This window comes from Triturus cristatus, chromosome 8 (genome assembly GCF_964204655.1).
Source record: "Triturus cristatus chromosome 8, aTriCri1.1, whole genome shotgun sequence".
NCBI classification, from domain to species: Eukaryota; Metazoa; Chordata; class Amphibia; order Caudata; family Salamandridae; genus Triturus; species Triturus cristatus.
Window position 1 is genome coordinate 1,655,697,336 of NC_140591.1, and position 22,177 is coordinate 1,655,719,512.

Consider the following 22,177-nt stretch of genomic DNA (forward strand, 5'->3'; position numbering starts at 1 on the left):
ATCCCGGACTGAACCTTTCTTTCTACAGCTGAGGCACTGATAAAATGCACCTGGCAGATCAAGAGGACAATACACATGCTAAGTGATTCAGTTTGCAGTTAAATATGTTTGAATGAGTAGAATGGGGAGATATAGAAGCTGGCTGATGGCCTAGAGAAGGGTGTTACCACCCCCCGATATTCTAGTTAATTTAGCAAGAGAGGTGACAGGCACTCTGCACTATTGGGGACATGGGCAGTTCGAGACCCAGAGTGTGGAGAAGCAGGGAGGGGGAATGTAGGGGATCAAGAGTTACTTCAGTTCAGTCACGAAACAGTCAAGTAAAGTTTATAGCCAAAGTTGGAAGAGATGGTACATGTGCAGGAATAAATGATGGCTGTAAGATGCAGGTGATCGGCGGGGGGAATATTTACGTACGCCCAACCGCCGGATCGGGAGTTGGGGTGGGGGAGGGGTGTGGGGTAGGTGAAAATAGACCTGATGGATGAGAAAAAAGGTAGAATTCTCTCTTGGAATGTAAATGGATAGGGGATAAGCTGAAGAGGAGAATAGTACTGCAGTTCATAAAACGACACGCCCCAGATGTGGTATTGCTCTAGGAGACACACCTGGTGGGAAAAACATGTAAGGTATTGGAAAGGTAGGGCTACTGATAGGTGGTGCACTCTGGGTTTACGTCTGGTTCACAGGGTGTCGGCATAATGGTGCGCAAATCCTTCCAGATGTCATCGGAACACACCTGGACTGACGAGCTGGGTAGGTACACAGTGGTGTCGTGGACAGGGGAGGGAAGACCACTAACTCTGGTGTCAGTCTATGTCCCTCCAGGGCTACAGGCAATAGCATTACGAGATTTGGGACGCACTATGATGGAGTTTCCAGAAGGAAGAATAATGCTTGGTGGGGAAATCAATTCAGTGTGAATGAGTGTGAATAGGTGCATTATTCACTGACTGGGTCTGTGGGGTCTGTGAGTGGTGCATGAGTCTCTGAGTGGGTCTGAGAGTGGGTGCGTGAATGTCTGAGACCCACTCAGAGACTTATGCACTGACTCACAGACCCACTCAGACACACTGCTCAATTTATTGAATACAGTTTGTGTGTAATTGTTAAAAAACTATTGGGCAGTGGTCCACAATAAAAATGACTGAGTAATTGACAAACATGTGTTTATTGCATGTACACTGAAGTGTTAACTCAGTTAATTTCGTTGAAAGAATTCTAAGCTGTGCGGTAAAATCACAAGTGATTGTGTGCACTTGTTTAAAACATTACACATCCTTGTGGGCCATGCCCACATACATAGCATGAGATATAAGTAAGCCACCCCTTCTACAGGCGTTACAGTCCTAAGGCAGGGTGCACTATATCACAGGTGTGGACATATCTGCATGAGCAAATACAAACCCTCAATATCAAGTCCATTCCTGGATATTGTAAGTGCACAGGGAAGCCAGAGGGTGCATGGGCTGAATACTTGTCATTACAAGTTTCCTAGCTCCATGATGGCTTCACTGTACCCTAAGATGTTTGTAACCAAACATCTCATCTTAATAAATCCTCACTGATGCCAGTGATTTATGTATTAACAAATACACACATAGGGGACCCTTTAGAGGGTCCCCTGAAAACCTACCAAGCACTGGTGTGGTCTCGGACTAGTTTTAGCCAGCCGGCCCCAACCAGACATGTTTCTGACCTCATGGGGTGAGAGCCCACACACTTTGATGCCAGGAACAAAGCCTGCTCTGGGCAGAGGTGCTTCACACCTCCTCTAGACCCGGGAAGCTACAAAGGCAGTGCCTCCTTTGAAATGTCACCCAGTCATCTTCAGATGTAGACACTACTTTTCCAATTCCTCCGTCTTGAGTTGGCAGGAAAATAGGCTATCAGAACTAGGGTAGTGCCCCTTCCCACAGGAAGTGGACACTTACAGGGTATAGGGACCCTAAAGGTTGTTAGGCCATTGGCTACTACCTGTGATTCCCTTTAACACCCCTAAATTTAGTATTTAGGTGGCATCCCTGGACCTTGATATGGATACCGAAGAGCTGCTAACCAGAGGACTGAAGCCCTGCTGCAGAGAGAGCCTTGACCATCAAAACATCCTTTCTGGTGGCCATTACATCGGAGAAGAGGGTCAGCGAACTGTAGGCACTCTCTGTGCACCATCCCTACACATCATTGTCACAGACAAACTGGTTCTGACAACCAATGCCTCCTCTACTGAAAGTGGTGACACTTTTAATGTAGGCCAGACCATCACATTGCCTACATTCTTTGCTTCTCCTCACTTTTCCAAAGAAAAGTCAAGACTCCACTGCCTGGATCCAAAAAGATTGTTATCGTTCTACATTGATCTACCAAAGAGTTCTAAGTGTATAACAACTCTTCAGTAGGTTTGTCGTGTCAACAAAAAGAAAGGCAGTGCATAAAAGGACCAGCTTAAGATGGATTGTGCTCTGCATTAAAATCTGCTGCTTGCTGTCCAAGAGGCAACCCCCCACGGGCTTGACTGCTCAATTCACCAAGTCTAGGCTGGGACCACTGCGTTAGCTCGTGGAGTCCCCTACCTGGAAATCTGTCAGAATTTGGACTTGGCCCGTCCCCACACACATTCACAAATGCACTACTGACTGGACAGTCAGGTCCTTTGTGATAGACGCTTTGTCAGTTCGGCCCACCTTGATTTCCTGGTTTAAATCTGTTTGCAGAGAGGTATTGCTTGGTTATCTATTCTAAGGTAGGCAATCTGCGGCTAGAAGTCTCTATCAGATGAACAAATTACTTACCTTCAATAGCACATATTCTGGTAGAGGCTCCAACTAGCCATAGATTCCTTACTGGCCCACCCATCCTTCCCAATCTGTGAAAAGATTTCTCCACATAGGTTGTCCCTTGTAGATCCTTAGTGTCGGTTCATCACGATGCTGTCCCAGCTCTGTGCTTCTGGTGTAGAAATTTCATTAAACAAAACTGATGTCAGTGCGCTGGGGTGGTGTCTATATAGGCACCACGCAGATCACTTCCAGCGCAGACAATGGAAGCATAGAGCCAAACGATGGCACTTACCGACATACAGAGGTACTGCTCAAAAACCTTTTGGATCAGTAATGATGCCTAGAGAATATTCTAAGACAAGGAATCTGCAGCTAAATATAGACTCTACCAGGTAAGGCATTTCCAAAGGTAAGTAATTTGTTTTTCTATACAATAGAAGGAGATAATCTTAAAAATAGATTGCATCACACAGTATGTGACATAATTATAAGGTGAGGAAACAATGGGGAGTAAGGTGGTATACAGGAAGACAATCAATACTGAAAAGCTTTTATGTTGCACAAACCAACCATCCCCCACTGGATTCTAGTAGCGGATTGCAATGCTAATGAACAATAAGTAGGTATACTTCAAAGTAAATTGTAGTTCTGAGACAAAAAATTTAAGAAATTATGTGATGCAGTATTGTTCCACATTCATATTTACAAGTAATATTCCTGAAGTGTATCACTAAATGCTTTTGGAATGTAATATGGAAATGCCAATAAAAAAACAGTACGAAAAAAAATTACATGAATATTTTGAAAGAGGCTAAAGGTCCATCCGCCGGGACATCTTATAATTGCAAGTGGAAGAAGTTCTACATTTGGTTCATCCAGAAGAATGTTGATGTAACCAGACACCAAGAAGAAGCGTTACTCGGATAGCTTCTTTATTTAGTGACAGCTGGACTGCAGTGTTCTTTAAAACAGATACATCTCACAGTCATTGCTGCTTAATGATAAACAATTCTTCCAAACCTTTTTTTAAGGTCCCTATTGTTAAACACATTTTTAGAAGGGATTAAAACATACTTCTTCCCTTAAGGAGGCCCTCTCCTCAGTTGGAATCATAGGGTACATTTAAAATTAATGTGTCCCCTCTTAGACCCATTGATAAGGAATACCTTGCAAAATATTTCTTGGCTGGAAGCTTTCTTGTTAGCCTCTTGAGTTAGTGAAATATAGGCTGTTTGTTGTAAATCCTTTTATTTAAAGGTAACTTGGCATAAATTAGTTTCAGATTTCCATGCCACTCAAACTATATCCCTTCCAACTTTTTTCCAGAATATTTCCTTCCCAGCCTCAATATCTATAAAACTAAGACATAAGATAATTAAATCATCTCTTTGTGAATTATGGACCTGTTTACCTCCTTGAAGCAGCCCGTTTGCAAGTGCATTGTCTCCTTTAACTTTGTTAAACTAGTGTTAATGGAATATTGTCTGGTACACCCAGAGCCCTTTCCACAAAGGGTACAAAAACAAATGCAACTTTTCTAAGAAATGTATCACTTGCTGCCATACAGGGCAGCCTTATGGACAGCCGTACATACCTTTACAAGTCATTATTTTGTTGATTCACATTCCAGGGTAGATGACTAAGTGGACCAATCCTCTCTATAGTCAAGTCAAGTCAATTTTATTGTTTCCAGTTATTAAAAACTATTGCAGAATACATTAAGATACATTCAATAAAAATACTCTTATTTTATACCGGTATAAGATCAAATTGTACATAAAAAATTTTATACATTTATCTATGTAATGTTGGTTTAAGATCAGCTTGTCCATAAAATGTTTGAACATTTGTCTATGTAATGTTAGTTTTGAGTTTTTCGGGTTCTTTTATCCCCCCCTGTTCCACTTGTTGTAGGAGGGATTGTACCTGTCTCATATATTTAACCCCCCTACAAGCCAACATGGGAGATGTTCCATCCAACCATTGAATAACAGCTTGCCTGCATGTGCGAATGTTCAGTTTGTTAAAGATGTTTTTTAGAAATCATCTCCTTATGTCCAATAGTGCTGGGCAAGCGCATAGCAAGTGGGGTAGTGTTTCATTTTTGTAGCCGCATAAGCGACAACAGGAATCTGTATAGCTGCCTTTATAAGTTAATAACAGATCTTTTGAAAAATGTAAGCCCAACCGATGTTCGATGTATCTCTGTTTTAATGTCACGTTAAAATGACTTCTTAGATAAGACTGCGGCTTTATCCCGGAATATGAGTTTATTACTGTCCACCCATGTCGTCGCTTCATGATTAATGATTGATCTTCCAAAAACGATATCCGTTTGACAGCATTGTTTGTTATTTTATTGAAAGTGGGTCTATCTGGGTTAGAGTCCCATAATGATTGGATTTCAAGGACCTTCAAAGATTGAGCCAAATAATATCCCCAACTGCCTTGCGTGTCTTTACTCAGCTCCTCTCTATAGAATCTTTTGCATAGTGTAGTTCAGTATTCTGCCCTGTCTTTCTCTGCCATTTAAGGGGTGGGAATACTATTCTATTAAATGCTTATGACTATAAATGAAAGTCCCCTGGAAGAGAATGAATACACACTTATCTATAATCCTAGTTCTCCTCTATAAAAATCTTCATTATAGTCATAAGTAATTCTACCTCCTCTCTGGAGAGAAGCCCAAGGAATTAGCTAACGTTCTTTCAGGATTTGTGATTCCCAGTAAAAAACAAAACTGGCTTGACTGCCAATGGCAGGGCAGGACCAGAGAGTGTTTGCATGCCATTCCTTTTAAGAGCAGTACCAGTTTTTCTAGTTTCTTAGGCAGTGGCGCATAGCTACTTTGTCCTGATTTTCCAATACCGTACTTAAAACAAAGGTTATGTAGCAAAGATTTTTTTGTCACTTGTCTTTAAAGTGCTCTAGAATGCTGCTTGTGCGTGGCACAGTTCAGTGTATTTGACTATAATGAAGATTCCAGTGGAGAAGAAGTAGGATTACAGATAAGTACTCTTCTGTACTCTTTAAAATAAGTTCAATATGAAGCCTCTATCTCCAGTAAAAAAAATCCCACAAAAGATCCCAGATTATTTTTAGAACACATTTCACCCCTGTTTGAGCTTGAGTAAATTCCAAATCAAAAGGGTTAGCTTAGCAGGTGGAACTCGAAGCAAGGTCATTGTTAAAATATACTTTGGCCATAGGAAAATGGCTTTTTTGTTCAGTTCATGTTGGTTCAGACTGTAATTTGTTATTGTGCTGCAGAATGTGCTAGTCCTCCTTAAACAAATGTCTATTTGGGTGTGATCCAGAGTGTGGCAGATTCCTTTAGATTCTAGCCTGTTGCGGAACCTGTGCAAAATGTAATTCTTATAGACCTTGAAGCATGTGTGGTGGTAGCGTTGCTGAGGTGGGTCAGCGTCCCACCAGGCTGCCCCTGAGTATTTAGGAGGTTTACCTATAACTTGGGAAAGGAGAAACACCTCTTCCTTTGTCATGTGATTGTTTCAAGGGTTTGTGATGCTTAGCATTGTTCTCAAGATATCTTTGAGCTGAATGTTATTTATTAAGTAGCAGTTCTCAATGCCATGGGCCATGCCACAGGTTTGTTAAAGAGCTTTACAGTAAAAGAGAAGGATGCTAATACAAAGATAGTTCAAAGCTCACACTAATAAAAGTATTAACACAGAGTATTCTTGTTTTTGGTAGCTCTGCTATGACCACCAAGATATGAGCTTTGTGACTAAAGCCAAAATGTACCTCACTACGTTCTGGAACAAGATGGATGTTTTGGCGATTGTGCTCTTCATAGTCGGCTTAGTCTGCAGGTTAGTATCATTGTTGCTTCCTTGACCTGGGCAGTGCATTTATTTTATTTAGAAGTGTCTTATATAACCTGGTCCAGAGTAACCAAGGTGCTTGAAAATGCATTTCAGGACCAACAAGGTTACACTTTACAGCAGCTTTGACTACTTTCTGCCATTGTTAAACTGAAGACACACTGCACTCAGTTGCTCAAATGGTGCATTCATGTGGTATTTGTATAGTGCAAATCTAGTCTCTACGTCTTGTGATCCTTGGCATGGTTGGGCCTGTGGGCATAGAGGGTGGCATGCAATAAGGCACTGGCTCAGAAGATGGGATTGGGAATTGGCAAAGGGGTGGTGCTCCCTTGTACCATTTTCAGCAGCTTCTGAGAGGATCTTGGTAAGCCAAAATACCAAACGTGGTACTCTAGCTCCTGATCTACATCACAATTGTTTATGTTGTGCTTTTGGCTCTATCAGCACCTAGTAGGATATGTCATCTTGCAACTAAGTGCCGGACCAGTAAACTTTTACACTTGGGTTGTAATCCTGGCTTTTACACTTTATCAAAGAGTTGGGTGTTTTGTTCAATTCATTTATTTTCCAGTTGCTTATGTGAATATGTATAAATACCAACTGGACTTTACAGTGCACTATCTATAGTACCTGCCTCCTTCCTCACTTCATGGTTTCTGTTGTCCAGTCTCAACTGGAAACCAAACACCTTGCAGGTTTGTGTACAGCATCTGCTGCAGCAAAAACACCCTCACTAAAATGATCCTTTGTTATTTAAAGACAGATGTTTATTAAATGACCCAGCTGAAAAATAGAGAGTGCAGATGTGGCTTCCTGTGTTGTCAAACATTACTGTCCATTTATTTATAACTCACATTTAGTTTTTTTTAGAAATACCTATCTAGAATTCACCCTTTGTCACAAGTAAGCTCAACATAAAACAGGTCAGTGTCCAAAATGTGTACCATGTACACGTTGAGATAACTTTGTCCCCACTTAGAGCCTAACATCACACCTGATACTTCTACTATCTTCTTAGGTCTGACTTAACAAAGACTTCATGTTGAAACACAATACACACATATGCAATTTGGACTTTTAGTCATCTTCAGCCATTGGCTTTTTGAGGTGAGCCATCTTGAGATTTTGGGTAAAAGGACTGTCAGTCACTTGTTGAGTCAGCCCACATGATTTTGAAAAAGTTCACATTGGGCAACAAGTAGTTTGTTGTCTTTGTGAATGCTGCTTCATTCAGTATTCACAATCTCACCATTCCACACACACTTTCATTATTATTATTAATAATAATTTGCACTGTATGCCACCTCTCTACTTTGTCCTCCCCCAGCTCTTTTGCCATGCTACAGAGATACATTAATAGCCACCATTCTGACTAGGCTCTTGCACGCCTGCAATGGGAGGTCAGGCATTGACACTTGTGGCAGATATGTTATAGTCAGACCCTCCAAATCTCCATGCAGCCCTCCCAGCAATAAAGTTCTGACTTGAATTAATAATATTTGAGACCATTTCAATGTGTGTCAGGCTTGAGCTATGGGGCAGACAGGGTATTTGTTTGCCACTGGCACCCTGGGGCTCATCGTACTGTTGTTCTGAAAACAGGAGCATGTGAAATCCTTTGCACACTTGACCCTCATGGTGAGGAGGGCAAGCAGCACCAGGTTTCTCATTGTGGGGGCCAAAGCTCAGAACACAACAGAAAAGAGGGCCCTGCAGTGTTTGGGTCAGGACCTCCTTTGCTCCCATTTATAGGCAGGTACATTGGGAATACGAACACTACAAAAGCCGAACTCACAATGTAGTTGTATTCTCAAAAATTGAACAGGAGAACAGAGACAAGTGGCAGGAATTTGCTGTTTATTTGTAGAGGGACGGTTTTAGTTGTTGAAACAGCAATATTTATGTAAGATCTGCTATTATAAGTTAGAGGATAACAAAATGCCAGCTAGATCAGTATTTAATAGTTTAGAATGAGTATCTATTCCACAAGAACTACAAGATTGAAATGTTTATGAATCAATTCATATACAATGTGTACATCCATTTCAGGCTATAGTACGTATGGAGCAAAAAACAGGAAAGCTGCCATCAACTGAGCATATGAAAGGTCTAAAAGGAAGAGTTTTTTACTAACATTTAGATTTTAAATGGAATATTGAAACTATTAGAGATGATCAGGAACCATTTATCATTCTAGTAAATGGTGTGCCTAAGAAGAAAAGAAAAATAAATATGGTAAGAGTTAGTGGAAGTTAGTGAGTTTCAAAAGCAACATTATACATGGTACAAAATAATATTTCAATAAATTATCTGAGCACTCAGCACAATCACTCTTCAGAACGTAGTGTCAGTAGTCATGTTCTTTATTTTCATTTCTTTATGTTCATATACAGCATGGGTTGCCCTTACCAACACGTGTTTCGTCCAGTGAAATATTACAGCTGACTTTTTCAGGGCTACAAGTTATAAATAATACATTTGTTTAGATGAGGAGCACTAAAACCAATAAAGAAACTGTCATCATGAGTAAAGGAACCCAATTTCCACCAAGTGTCAGGAAAAGTTAGCATGCAGAAGAATTGGCATCACAGATCTTCTACCATTATTCTGTGTAGTTCAAGGTAATCTTAAATAGGGAGAGTCACCCCAATGTTATTCTAAGACTCAACAGTGTGCAGCTGCAACCCATGATTGACATGAGATACCTTGTTTCAGTGTATCTCACAGGTTTCAACATTAGTTGTGCATATCACCAGTTAATTATATCATATCCTACTGGGCTCACCTTGTCCAGTAGAGATAAGGTCTAAACACCATCTTTGTTCATCAGACACACACTCTCCCTTTGCTGGGGGGTAGGGGAGAGGAGCCCATCTGAGTGGGGATAGGTAATAGGATAGCAGTTGGCTACCAGGGCTGCTTTGTTGTACACAGGTGTGCTAAAGGGAAAGTGTTAGGTTGGTTGTCGTTTGAAGCAGGTGCGTGGCATTTGGTAACTAGTTTTTACATGTTTACAGTTTAAGTTTATGGTTGGGTACAATTTATTCCGGGAACAGGCAATAAGGGGAAGTTAACATAGGACATTCTGGGGTTGGTAGATGTTTTGAGAAGTAGGTAAGTAGGGTTTCAGTTCAACAGTTAATGACTGAGTGAGGTTTATGAATACTTGCAAGGAAAGGAAAAAGGGGGAAACCTTAGGGGTCGGGGCAGGAGGCAAGGTAGGTCAACATATGTATAGCGAGCCTTAGTTTTGTACGGCAAGGGCCAAGGTAAATGTTGTGAGGTGCACCTGTCTTCAGTAATGCGGCCTTTTTCACACATATAGAGCTTTTTGTGGTCTGTGCTGCGCCCCCCCTTTGGCCCAATCCATTCTTATGGCAATTTCTGGCCTTAAAAGTTTACCAAATTGCAGAGTCTGAGCAAACGATATAATGTCGTTAGTGAGCCCCTTAGCTACCTGCATCCCTGGCATTAGGTTAACAAAAGCGTGACTCTAACATTTACAATATTTATTCGTAATTAGCATTTTGCAGTTCCTTTTCCACTAGGCTCTCTTTTTAACAATTTTTTTAAATCTGTGTGTCTTCGAGGTGATATGCACTGCAAGCATAGATCACTGCATGCAAACTGTGTTTCTTTTCACTTATTTCTCAACAGCTAAAACTACAGCAAGAAATAAAGCATGCATTTGCAATGCAATTGGTCTCGCCTTTGGGACCTTATATGTATTTAGCTATGCAGCACATTAGCCTGGATGGTGAAACATTTACTGTTCTTTAACATTAAGGGAAAGTGTGCACCAATATTATTGCCTACGGGTGCTCATGGAAGGCAAGTTTCTATGGCCTGGTATCTAGGGAATGCTAAAGCATTCTGGTATTTTACTGACCTCTGCTGGTCGTTTTCCATCAAGAATGCTAAATAGAGGAAGTTGCCAGAAACATAAAAAAAGAAAGTCCCTAAGCAGAAACAATGTTGGTATTTAACTGACCTCTACTGATCGTTTTCTACAAAAAAGTGAAATAGAGGCAGTTGAATAGAAAAGAAAGTTCCTACCCAAAAGCGGAAGCAGACAAGTCCTGGGGCTGATTTCCAGGTCCCGCGAAGTACATTCAACAGATCTTCCAACCAACGCAAGCGCTGTCTAGGCTCGACCTAAAAATTATATTATATTTAAAAGTTTTTTACAGATGCTGTCATTTTTGTTGTCCTGATGGCTAGCTGATTGGCCTATACGAGGCTCATTATATCGTTATCACTTAGTTACAAAAGATGTGTTTGGTCATTTGCTCAGAAGACCTGTTTACCACCTGTATATAAATAAAAACCTGGGACAAATTATTATTTGTATGATTTCTAAAATGTATCATACTATTGCCTGGTATCGTTTTTCCACCTAGATTGAGGAGCGTAGTGTGTTTTCTTGTGTTCTTTAGTCTACGATATAACATAGGAACTGTTTGCACCAAGTGTTTCAATGTCTTCTCTCTTAATTTGAATAATTTGAAGGGGCGAACTGTGCTGGAAGGTGAAGCAGCGTGCTCCCACCCTTTCCTGTTTGAAAAGGCTCCCTTGGGCCATTGAACTGACGAGCTTGTGGAGATGCACCTGTGCACCTGTGAGAGGTACTGAGACCTGAAAAGAATGTGGCAGCTTGCTCAGCAACCCCAAATAAAATTAGTTTTTATCTGTAATAATGACAGATGATATCCAGAAACGCTTGTCTACAGATTTAAAGCACCAACCTGCACCAACTTTGGTGGAATACTCTAGTGAAATTTGAAGTAAGTATGTACCATGAACTGCATTGACCAGAATGCTAAGGGGCGAACTGGGCTGGGAGGTGAAGCAGTGTGCTCCCACCCCTTCCTACCTTTCAGTCTGACTTACATCTCCCCAATTAAATCCACCCCGCCCCCATTTGATGCACCTCTACCTCATCTCTTGGTGACAGACCTCTCAGCACCCTCCTCCATGTCATACATTCTTCCACCTTTCTCTGTGACACCCCTTTCCCCAGTGACAAGCAACTAACACCTTGGCACACTCTAGTGTGGGGGTAAAACTGCCAACTAATTCTGTGTGTGCCCAGTGGATACATTAAGTGAGTACTGGAATTTCTGTCAACAGTAAAAAACATACTTACATTTGTAGACTCATAGTTATAATTGGAAAAGAACAAGACTGGGCATGTTTAAGTGCTATTGGCTGAATGAGTGGCTGAAATTCAGCCTTGTGACAAGGACTGGTTGATAGCGATTATTGAAATTAACTTAATCTGTGGTGGGGATTTGTTTCTGTTCCCGACAACCCCTTCCTCTATTTGACAGTTCTTACTCCACCCGATACAGGCCTCCATTATGTCTCCAAAAAAAGTCCCCCAATGTAATATTTAACCATTCTCCACCGTAAACTATTAATTCTCCCACAAGACAGCCCCTTCTCTAGTTGCCAAACACCACTTTCCGGAAAACCCTCAACTGCCCCACCTCTCCCTTTCTGGGACAAAATGTTTCTTATTGGCACACCCAAATTTGGCGACGATTGTAGTCGTCCTAAATATCAGGCATCTTAAAAAACAATCAATGTACCAGTGTCAACCACCATCACTTCAATTGGCACCCCGACCTCTCCCTGACAGTGCCTGACCAAGCTACTTAATCTTAAGTGAGGCTCCCGTTGAGCAACGGATCCCACTGTCACACATTGCTCCTCAGTGGTAGCTTGTCTATGACAAATTCGGCGACAGTCTTTAACCACACTGATGACAGGCTACTCTCATCCTCTTCCCTCAGTAACAACACTTTTTCAAAGCTCACAAATACATAGGCTCGTAATTTCACTGAAGTTTCTGCTCAAGTAACAGATCTCGTTATCTCACAACCCCCTGCACTCATAAAAGCCCGCTACAATGAGTGCTTCCTTAAACACAGCCTCTGCGGCTGAGCTTCCTAGTGAAAGCCACAGACCGTGAACACTCGTACGCCTCTCTTTGTAATTAAGAGCCCCACAGCTCTCACTCCCGGGGACTCTGCATCCCTGACCGGGGAGGAGGTCTCATCGTGGACCCCAGATAACCTCCTGCCCTCAAGTCCTCCCCTCTCCTGGACCTGGAATATCCGCTACTCACCAGTGCTGCCGCCATCTTGGATCCACGTGTCACCACTGACGTCTACGGAAGTGACGCAACCCAACACGACTAGTTTATCTCCGTGGGAACAAGGTAGAGCATAGGAATTAGAATCAGGGGTTGAGCTTGCGGCCCACTGATTTATCCTATTGTCCTGTATTGGCACCTGCTCCCCACTCAAGGCTTACATAATAAAACCTGCACAATGGCCCCGCATTGTGTGACACCTTCAATAAGTCTTTATTAGTCAACAGTACAGCACAAAGCTGTCAAGACACTTGCATGGGTAACTCATGCAAGCCAACTATTTGCTACGCAGTATGACACTGGTAGTCACGTTTAAGTTATTATAAAATTAAGATTACATGTAGCAGAATGCAAAGCAAAATCCTTGCCCAGATCATCTCTCCCACACGGAACTAGGAAACTTTTAATTTCTATTATAGCAGTGGTCGAACTGCATTAAAAAAAAGTATTTGCAATGCAATAGAACTCCCATTTACGCGAGACCTATTGCATTGTATACGGGAGTGCGGGCGGACGGGGGTAGGGGGGGCGAGAAGTCACAAACAACGGGAGTGCGGTGGGTGCGAGAAGGCCCAGACTGTGGGGGGGGAGAAGGCACGGGCAGTAAGAGAACCTTATTAAGAAAATAGTGCTCACAATCTAAATAACACATACAGTGCAACACTCGAAGTAAAGGGGCCAGTAACCATGGAAGGATACAAATGACGACATGGCCATAATAAGGAGGGACTAACAAGCCTCATAATCAATCTAAAGGCAGCATTTATAAAAAGACAATGACACAAGCCAATTAAAAACATGGGCAGAGAGTGGGCGGAGCTTCCACGGAGCTTCCGCTCCATACTCCATTACTGCATGCCTCGCAAAGCGAGCAGCGCATGCGCGCTGCTGCTATAGGCTCAACCTAAAAATACAAAGTGTACTCTAAGCACTACAACAACAACAACATAGAATTTGTACATTGGTACTGTTTCCGATTCTAATAATAAACATTAATAAACACAGCTAATAGTTATGGCTTTTTTATTGGGAAAAGGATGTTGTCTTTTCAATCTCAAAGGGATGCGTGAAGGTAGAGAGGGACAAATGAAGGAAAGCACAGACAATGATGGTGTTTTGCAGGAGTGAAACAATCAAACTAAAGAAAATAAAGTGATTCATACAGATCTGGCTGTTTCTGCGCACACTCACCGAGACAGAAAAGAGAAATGCCACACATGAAGATAAAATGGATATGTAAGATGCTATATATATGATGTAGCTGGTGGGTACTGACCAGTGATATACTTCCATAATGTTTCGGCTAACATGTAGCTGCACATATTTTTTGACAGAAATGAAGGGAAAAGAGAAACATCTACATTTGTGCATACATACCACCTCTGTATGTGCAGCTAATCTATTTGATGAGCTTGATTGACAGCATGTGGGTTTATAATGTGGGCAGTGTAGCATGAGCTTTGGTATTATTTGACCGCCAGTGAAGCTCTCCAATCATATAGTGATGAACTTGTAGTTTCACTTACACGTGGAGTGAGGTGAAGAGGAGTACTGTTATATTTTGTGGATACTTAACCATATTTGAATGTGCAGCTAATCCCTTGTGTTAGACCTGACAACCTTGGTGTGGTTTTGCCGGACTTTTTAACTTTTGACCTCCTGTTTTGCTGTCCTTATTTTTGCTGGCTTTAGTATTGCTAAAGTGCATATGCTCTATACTCTAAACATGATACCATTGGGTTATCTACAATTGGCCTATTTAATTAACTATTTAATTTACTTCTAAATCCTTTGCTAAAGTGCACTTTATGTGCCCAGGGCCTGTAAATTAAATGCTACTAGTGAATATAAGGTTCTAGAAAGAAAATGAAGATCCAACTATGCTAATGATGACAAATAGATCTACAGACTACAAATGAAAAAAATAACACAGGCCGATAAAAATATCATAGGCGTAATATTATCTTTCCAGGGGTCCACTGTTAAATCTTTTCTTAGTCTAGAGCTAGCTCATCCTCCTCCAATTCCTTCCTAGGTACTTTGTAATGACCTTGCCTACTTTTTGCTTGGTATAATTGCTAAAATTCATAAAATAAATTCCCAGATCCTTAGCCTTTGTTGTTGCAGGCACAATAGCCTTTCCTGCATCACAGATCAGTGCATCACTCTGTACCTTTGTCCATATGTTAACTGAAGAAACAAAAATAGTTTGTTACTCTTAAGTCTGGTTCCTGTTTGATCCATGTCCCTCTTGTGTTATGCACATTGTGGCGGATGTCATCAATCCGACTCTCACAGATCTTTTTGAATAATTTCCTTGTTTCCAGTGAGGTGCCCTCCATTTGGAAATGGGTGAATGTCAAAGATTCTTGAAATGTTGATCAATGCCTGTCTCTTGGACTGTCTGGAATCCACCAGCCTTTGACACAAAACTCAATCATGATTCTGGCCACAAAGTAGTATGAAATATGCTCTTTTGGCCTTATCTGACTTCTTTGTTGGATCCTTGACTTCAGAGGCACCGCAGCACTCACTCTTCTTGATTTGTCAGCTGCGTTTGACACCGTATATCATGCTATTCTACTTTAGCTACTACATTTTCTTGGAGTGCATGAAGCTGTGCACAGTGGATTCATATGTTTCTTTGTGCCTATTCTCAAGTGTACTCTCTTCCACCTTTTACATTTACACCAGGGCTCTTCACTGAACTCTACACGACTTAATGTTTACATGTCTCCATTGGCTGCATTAGTTCAGTATTTTTCCTTCAAACTGATTTCTTATGATGATTGTAGGAAACTGAGTTACTGGTACAGGGGGGTGAAACCCTACTCAAGCACAAACCACAAATCTTGTCAGGGTGAAACACAACAAAACCCCAAATTAACCTGTGCTTAACCCTTGGGTAGGCACAAAATAGTCAGGCTTAACTTAGAAGTAAGTTGTAAAGTATTTATGCAGCATTTCAAACAGTAATAAAGTGAAAACACAACACAAGAAAAATCCCAATGTAGAAAATCAAATAAAATATATTTTAAACAAATTATTGAAGACCAAAAGGACAAAAATCCAATCTTTTCCACGCAGGCCCAGTATTTGATATGAGGGACAGATTTTTTTGCCCCCCCAAGATTGATTTATTTTGCCTTTTACGTCGCAGTCATTATGGTGGGTGTCTCTGAATCGTTTTTGTCCCAATGAAGCTCCAATTCCCAGCCAATGGATATTTTACAAGTTGAAACGCCGACACATAATTGAATTCAAGCCTAGATGTGCTCTTTGTAATTTGACAAAACTGCAAAAATTTACTAGTTTGACAAGTATACTACTTAAGTTTCACTAGCTATGATTTTCTCTTTTACTTTCTGATCTCGTTCTCCTCACCAGCACTGCGCTGCTGCACAGATTTTATATTGTGGAACACATCCTTACTCTTCGCCATTTATTTAACACATTGTCTTATTCTGAGGACCATTTTTTTGCACGTGTAGTATAATTTCATTACCTAGATACAAAGAGTACATTTCTTGGCTGCTTTCCAAATTGTATGTATCCCCTGTTAAGCTTTCACAATGAAGTCTGAAGTTCTGAATGCTCGCAAAAATTGGTCTAGAGTTATCTTCACGCTTCAGCTTGGAACCAAAAGATCTGTCTGCTCTTTCGACCAAAATAATTAGACAGTATAATTTCTGGAATATGTTCTGATGACAGCTTCCGAACAAAGGATTCCATGTGGTTTGATGCCAACACACCTAACAACCAAACATTATTCCTTTTGGCTCTTCGTGTCTGATCGCTGAGCCTCTCATACACTGTCTTGGAATTCTTGAGATGGCACCAAAATCCATTCTTTAAAAGCAAGCACTCTATCCTCTGTTGTACACACTCTTCTCTCCAAATTTAGATTTGCACCTCTACCTTTCATCAAATCCAGATGTGTCTGCATTATGACCATGCTTATAACAACTATGTCCACATTGTGGCCAGTGTAGCTTTCATGGCTCTCATTTGAGTCAGTAGTGTGGTGTATTCCAAGTTATGCTCATTATCTTACGATGAGGTAGGCTGTGCTTCCTGATCCGCCATGCTGTCTGCTGCAAGCTGTCGTGGTTACTGTTCTGCATTGCTCAATCGATTCAGTCTTCCTTTTTTTGTTATCAGGCTTGCCCATGTCTCAGGCAGGAAGATTCATCTATGAGGCCCAGTAGTTTATGCAAGGTTACACTGGCAAAATTTGCAGTTGTTTGGCGGAGGAGCGGCAGCTCAGCATCAAAACAGCATCTTAGTTGTTCAACATCACAACACCACCATCACAGATCTATATGACCACCTCGTAATATACTGGCCACAAATTTATTAGGCTATAAATTTGCCAAATTCCTGTAGATTATTTGAGAATTTCCAGTGATGATACCCATTGGTGGTAGAAAAGACTGCAAGCTTTGTAGAGATAAAGGCAAATCCTTGACACAAATTTTATGTCAATTAAAGTGCCTAGAGTCAGTGTGCAAAAGGGAACTGAGTGGTACATTGTGGCTACTCAGTGTCCGCACATGCCAAAATACTGTCAAACGAAGTGGGAATAATAGCCATTGGTTAGGAGCAGTTGTAAAATTCATGATAACCATTTCATATTGGCAAGAGTGACTAGAATCAAGAATGGCAAGTGCTGGGGGGGCGCTAGAGAGCCCGCGCAAGATGGCCGCCTGTTAGTGCTGCTCTGCCGGCCGAGATTTTAATCTGCCCAATATCCTGGTTCCTACCTGCCATCCATGCACTCCCGGTGTGGATCTGCCCTCCTCGGCGCTCCTGCATCCCGGTGATTTCTTCTGCTGATTAATGCTGGCCTGCTACGGTTGATTTCCCCTGTTCTGCCTCCCTGCCTGGTGGTCGGTGTCGGCGCCTCGTGGCATGCAGTAGACTGCTCCCTGTGCTGCTGTTGCGCTCTCCTGGTTGCTGGCAGCCTCCGACTGCTGCTCGAGGGGCCCTGAGGCGTTGTGGGGACGCTCCGTCTCTATGCTGCTGCTGGAGGACCCGGAGAGGGACGCGCCTGGCGCGTGAAGGGTCCCGCGGTGGTGCGGGCTCCGTTCGCCCGCCTCCTGAAGAGCGGTTGGTCCCGTGTTCCCAGGGGACTGTGCCTCCGGCATCGGCGGAGCTTGGAGTCGGCGCCTGCTGCTTTGTGGAGCGAGGGGCGGCGGCGGAGAGCAGCTAACGTCGTGACCTGCCTGGGGCCATTGTACTGATCTGCGCTCTACAGGTAAGGCAGACCCGCGACGCCGGCTTTATTGCGGCTAGGGGCCGGCTTGGTGGCGCTGCAGGGCCGGGTGAGGCCCTAGGCTATGTGTGGCGCGGCTTGCCGGTCCTGGGTATCGCGACGGGCGGCTGAGCTCTGCGCGGCGTTGGCGCCTTACTGCCGCTGCCCCGGTGTCCTTGGGGTGACGAGCTCCTTGGGTGGGACCCCCTGCCTCGGCGCCAGCATATTGCGGCAGGGACTGGGGGGCCTACGGTTTCCTCGCGGATGCCTGGGCTGCTGGTGGGGGGGCTAATGCTGGCCTGCCAGTTCTCTTCCTGCCCCTGATTTGGCGCACAGGCGGCGTTCTTCATCGGGAGACCTGCTGTGGATACCCTCTTTGACGGGCTGGGGGTGGATAGACCATTGGTGGCCCGCTTCCTCTTGTGGGCTCCGCGGGACCCCCCTCACCTGCGCTCCTGCATAACATTGGGAACGGTGTTCAGTCTGGACGATTCTGCGTTCCCTCGACCTGATCCTACAAAGGTCCTTGCGTGGCTGGCTCTTTGGACTCTGTGGGGCACTTTATTTGCGCATTTCTGCCTGGCACGTGAGAGGCCTATAGTAACTCACCATGGGGCGTGCAGACAAGCAGCAAGGCAAGCTCTCCTTCACCGCTAAGCCGCCCCCGAAGCCCCTGTCACCGGCTGCTTCCGTCACTGACCTCGGCGCGGATGGAGGTACTGGGGCCAGGTTAGAAGGCATGTTGATCGCCATGCAGCACAACCTACACACTATCGACGCAAAAATTGACAATTTAAATTTGCGAATGGACAATATGGCCTCCAGGCTAGATAAGCATGGTGAGCAGCTGACTGAGGCTGAAAAACGCATTTCTCAGGCGGAGGACAGAGTGGAGGCAGTCGGTACCTCCTGTGCAAGTATGGAAAAGATTATGGAGGTTATTAGGGCCAAAAATGAGGACATTGAGGCTCGGTCTAGACGGAATAACCTGCGCATTACAGGAATTGCAGAATCAACCAATACGGGGCCTATGGAACTGTTCGTTGAGACCCTACTCACATCGCTATTTGGAGTGGAACACTTTTCGAAAGTTCTTATTGTTGAGCGCGCCCACCGCTCCTTAGCGCCCGTTTGCTGAATTACCGTGACAGGGACACTGCGTTGCGCCTAGCCCGGGAGAAAGGCAGCTTGAATTATCAGGGAATGAAGGTGGAACTATTTCCTGACTTTACAGTTGCGGTGCAGCAGGCGCGTAGGGAGTACCAAACTGTGAAGAAAAAATTGCAACTGCTTAATATTGCATATGCCATGCTGTATCCGGCGCGCTTACGCATTCATCATGACGGAAAGTTCCGCATCTTCTCTACCCCTAAGGAGGCGCTTCAATTTCTCCGGCAACTGGAGCATCGCTCGCCGCGGCGATCGCCGCCACATGAGAACATGGGTGAATCGGACTCTGTTGGTTGACTGATGCTGACTTGCCTCTTCGAGTGTATTGTTGTTCATTTCTGTCCTGCCCGTTGGCGAACTGAGTGTCTCCATACGTCAGCCTTCGCTGTCTAAACTCTCCACTGATTTCATTAATGATGTTTTTTCTTGCTGTCTAGATATGTTTGCCTGATTGCTTTACTCTGTGTGGCCTTGGAGGAATGCACTATATTGTTCCTATAATTGTTGGATGTGTTGGGGAGGGGCGATATTGTTCTGGTACTGGGCATGGGCAGTTGGCGCCCTCTGTTGCCAGATGCGGGTAGCTCCTCTCCCTTAATCTCGGCCCACCCTGTAAATCTCAGGGTGTTGGAGGCCTCTGGTGCTTCCCCACATGGGAATTCCCCGCAAAGTTGTATTTTCAGTTTTGGCTTATATTGATTTACCTTTTTTGTGTGTTTGTTTATTTTTAATACAACTATGGCTTCTAGTTTTGACAAAGTTGATCCACTTGCATTAGAGGAGGAAGAACAGATGGTGACGCAGAAGAAGAAAAGAAAGGAAAGCATTGTTTGGTCCTTTTTTAGTATACAAGAGGACCTGCGATGGATGCTGCTTCTGCCTCCCGTACCCTGGAACGGCACTGTACGGTCATACTGCGGTGGGATGCACACTCGTTGACCTCTCATGGCACTGCTCCACTCTTCGGGGAGGGCGCTTTCCATTAGCTGTGTTTTCTATTGACATGTCGTGCCGTCCCCGTCCAACAACAGAACTTCTTTAGATGCAAACTGACTCTTCCACTCTTTCACCGGAAGTGAAACCAGGCCATTCCTTCCTCCTAATTTATCAAATAAACGACTCACTAAAGAACAGGGGCGCCAGCTTCGATCGGTAAACATCCGTTACAATGACTTTTATTTTGCAATACCATTACAACGCATGCATTACCACGCATGCGTTGCGCATCGCACAGTCATTACTACTCATTTTTTTAGAATGCATGGTCATTTACCACCCATGCTTTTAAAACAAATTTTGTTTTAAAGGTATGTATGGTAAATGACCATGCATTCTAAAAAAATGTAGACTGTAGAATGCTTCAGGAAACCTGGAATAAGTCACCAATTTCCATCCCAGGATTTATAGAATTCCACATCCTGGCTGAAAGATTCTCAAGCTTTGGGCACCCAAGAGGGGGCCTTTCAACCTTCGTAAAACAAAATTTGGATTGGTCAACCGAAGAATTGGATACGGGGGCCGCATGGGTCCAAGTGACCAAACTAAGTGTTAGACACTCGCCCGAAGAATCTAAGTGGCAATTTTTAGTAATTAACGTCTACATCCATCCCGAAAGGAAAAAACAGAACGAAAAATATACCATACTAACAAATCTAATAAAAACATTGCAGAAAAGTCATCAGTACTGACAAATGATTATCTCGGGTGACTTCAATTGCAATTTAATAGCCAGAACTTTGCATGAAAGCAAAAGGCAGGATAAACAGGGGGCCAGAATGCTAATGAAACAACTTGAAGCTCTCTGCCTGACAATCCTGAATGGGAAAATACCGGGTGATATCCCAGCGGCAGTCACATTTCTGAGTGTAAAAGTTGCTTCAACGATCGACTTTGTCATCTTAAGTAATAATCTGCTTTCGCAAGTCGATACCTTCAAAGTTACATCACGAGTCAAAAGTGATCACCTTCCTCTTATTGTAAGAATGAACATCAAAGCAAAGTTCGCCCAAAAAAAGTGGCTGGGAGGGTTCCCACAAACTATACAAGAGACAGCTAGGGAATTTTTGGGCAATCAGGTCACGCAAACAGAAATCGGCTGTGTTAAAATCTGGGAACAGCTGGTCGAGTTATTAGCCCACAGATTCCCAGCTACGAGGGGTCACACCTCAAGGACAGTCATCAAAAGAGAGCCCTGGTTCAATTACGAGCTAAGAACAAAAAAGAGGGCTTGCACGAGAGGTGCCATCACAATTACGAGCAGTAAAAGCGGGTAGGAAAACAGAAAAACTGAAGCTGTGCCAACTGAGGAGCAACTACAGGAAGAACCTGAGGAGCGCAAAATTAGCGCACAAGAGGGGTATTTGGACACACTTATTGACCGCAAGTAAAAAGACCAACAGCAGCGACTTCTGGGGCATTATAAATAAATTGTCATCGGGCCCAATATTACAGCAAGAAGCGGAATTGGTCAAGAAACGTGGGTTCACCACGTGAAAACCCTGTACAGCAACACAGTAACAGGTGCCGCAGAAGAGCTAAGCGGGCAGCATCTCAATCAAGAGGTAAAACAATCAGCTCACGACCTGGATTATTCGGAAGGCAATGCAGTAAGCTCAGAGGCACTTAGCCAAGAACTAACCAACGCAAAGGAGTTAAGTGGTTTTATATTAAAACTTAAGACCGAGGGAGCGGAAGGTCCTAATGGCCTTCCAAACGCTATTTTTAAGAGGGACCCAGCCTTTTGGTCCGTTCATCTTACCCCCGTCTTCAACGAGATCTATATACGAACTAATGTCCCGGTTTCCTGGAAAGGGAACATTATCCACCCCATATTTAAAAAGGGTGACCACCGCAAACCAGGCAATTATAGATTGATCTCGTTGATAGACGTGGAAGCCAAGCTCTACGCTTCTTGCCTGCTGGTCCAGCTTCAAGATTGGATGGAGGAGAAGAACAAAATCCTCAAGTT

At 43.3% G+C, this 22,177-nt stretch overlaps 1 protein-coding gene across 1 annotated transcript in view; it reads left to right on the forward strand.

The window, feature by feature from the left end:
• The window catches only part of LOC146808497 (transient receptor potential cation channel subfamily M member 2-like), a 1,333,691-nt gene that overhangs the window by 982,537 nt on the left and 328,977 nt on the right, over positions 1-22,177 (forward strand). The window contains exon 18 of the mRNA XM_085623962.1: positions 6,495-6,613. Coding sequence (XP_085480088.1) covers positions 6,495-6,613 — 119 coding nt within the window. The remainder of the gene's footprint in view (positions 1-6,494; positions 6,614-22,177) is intronic.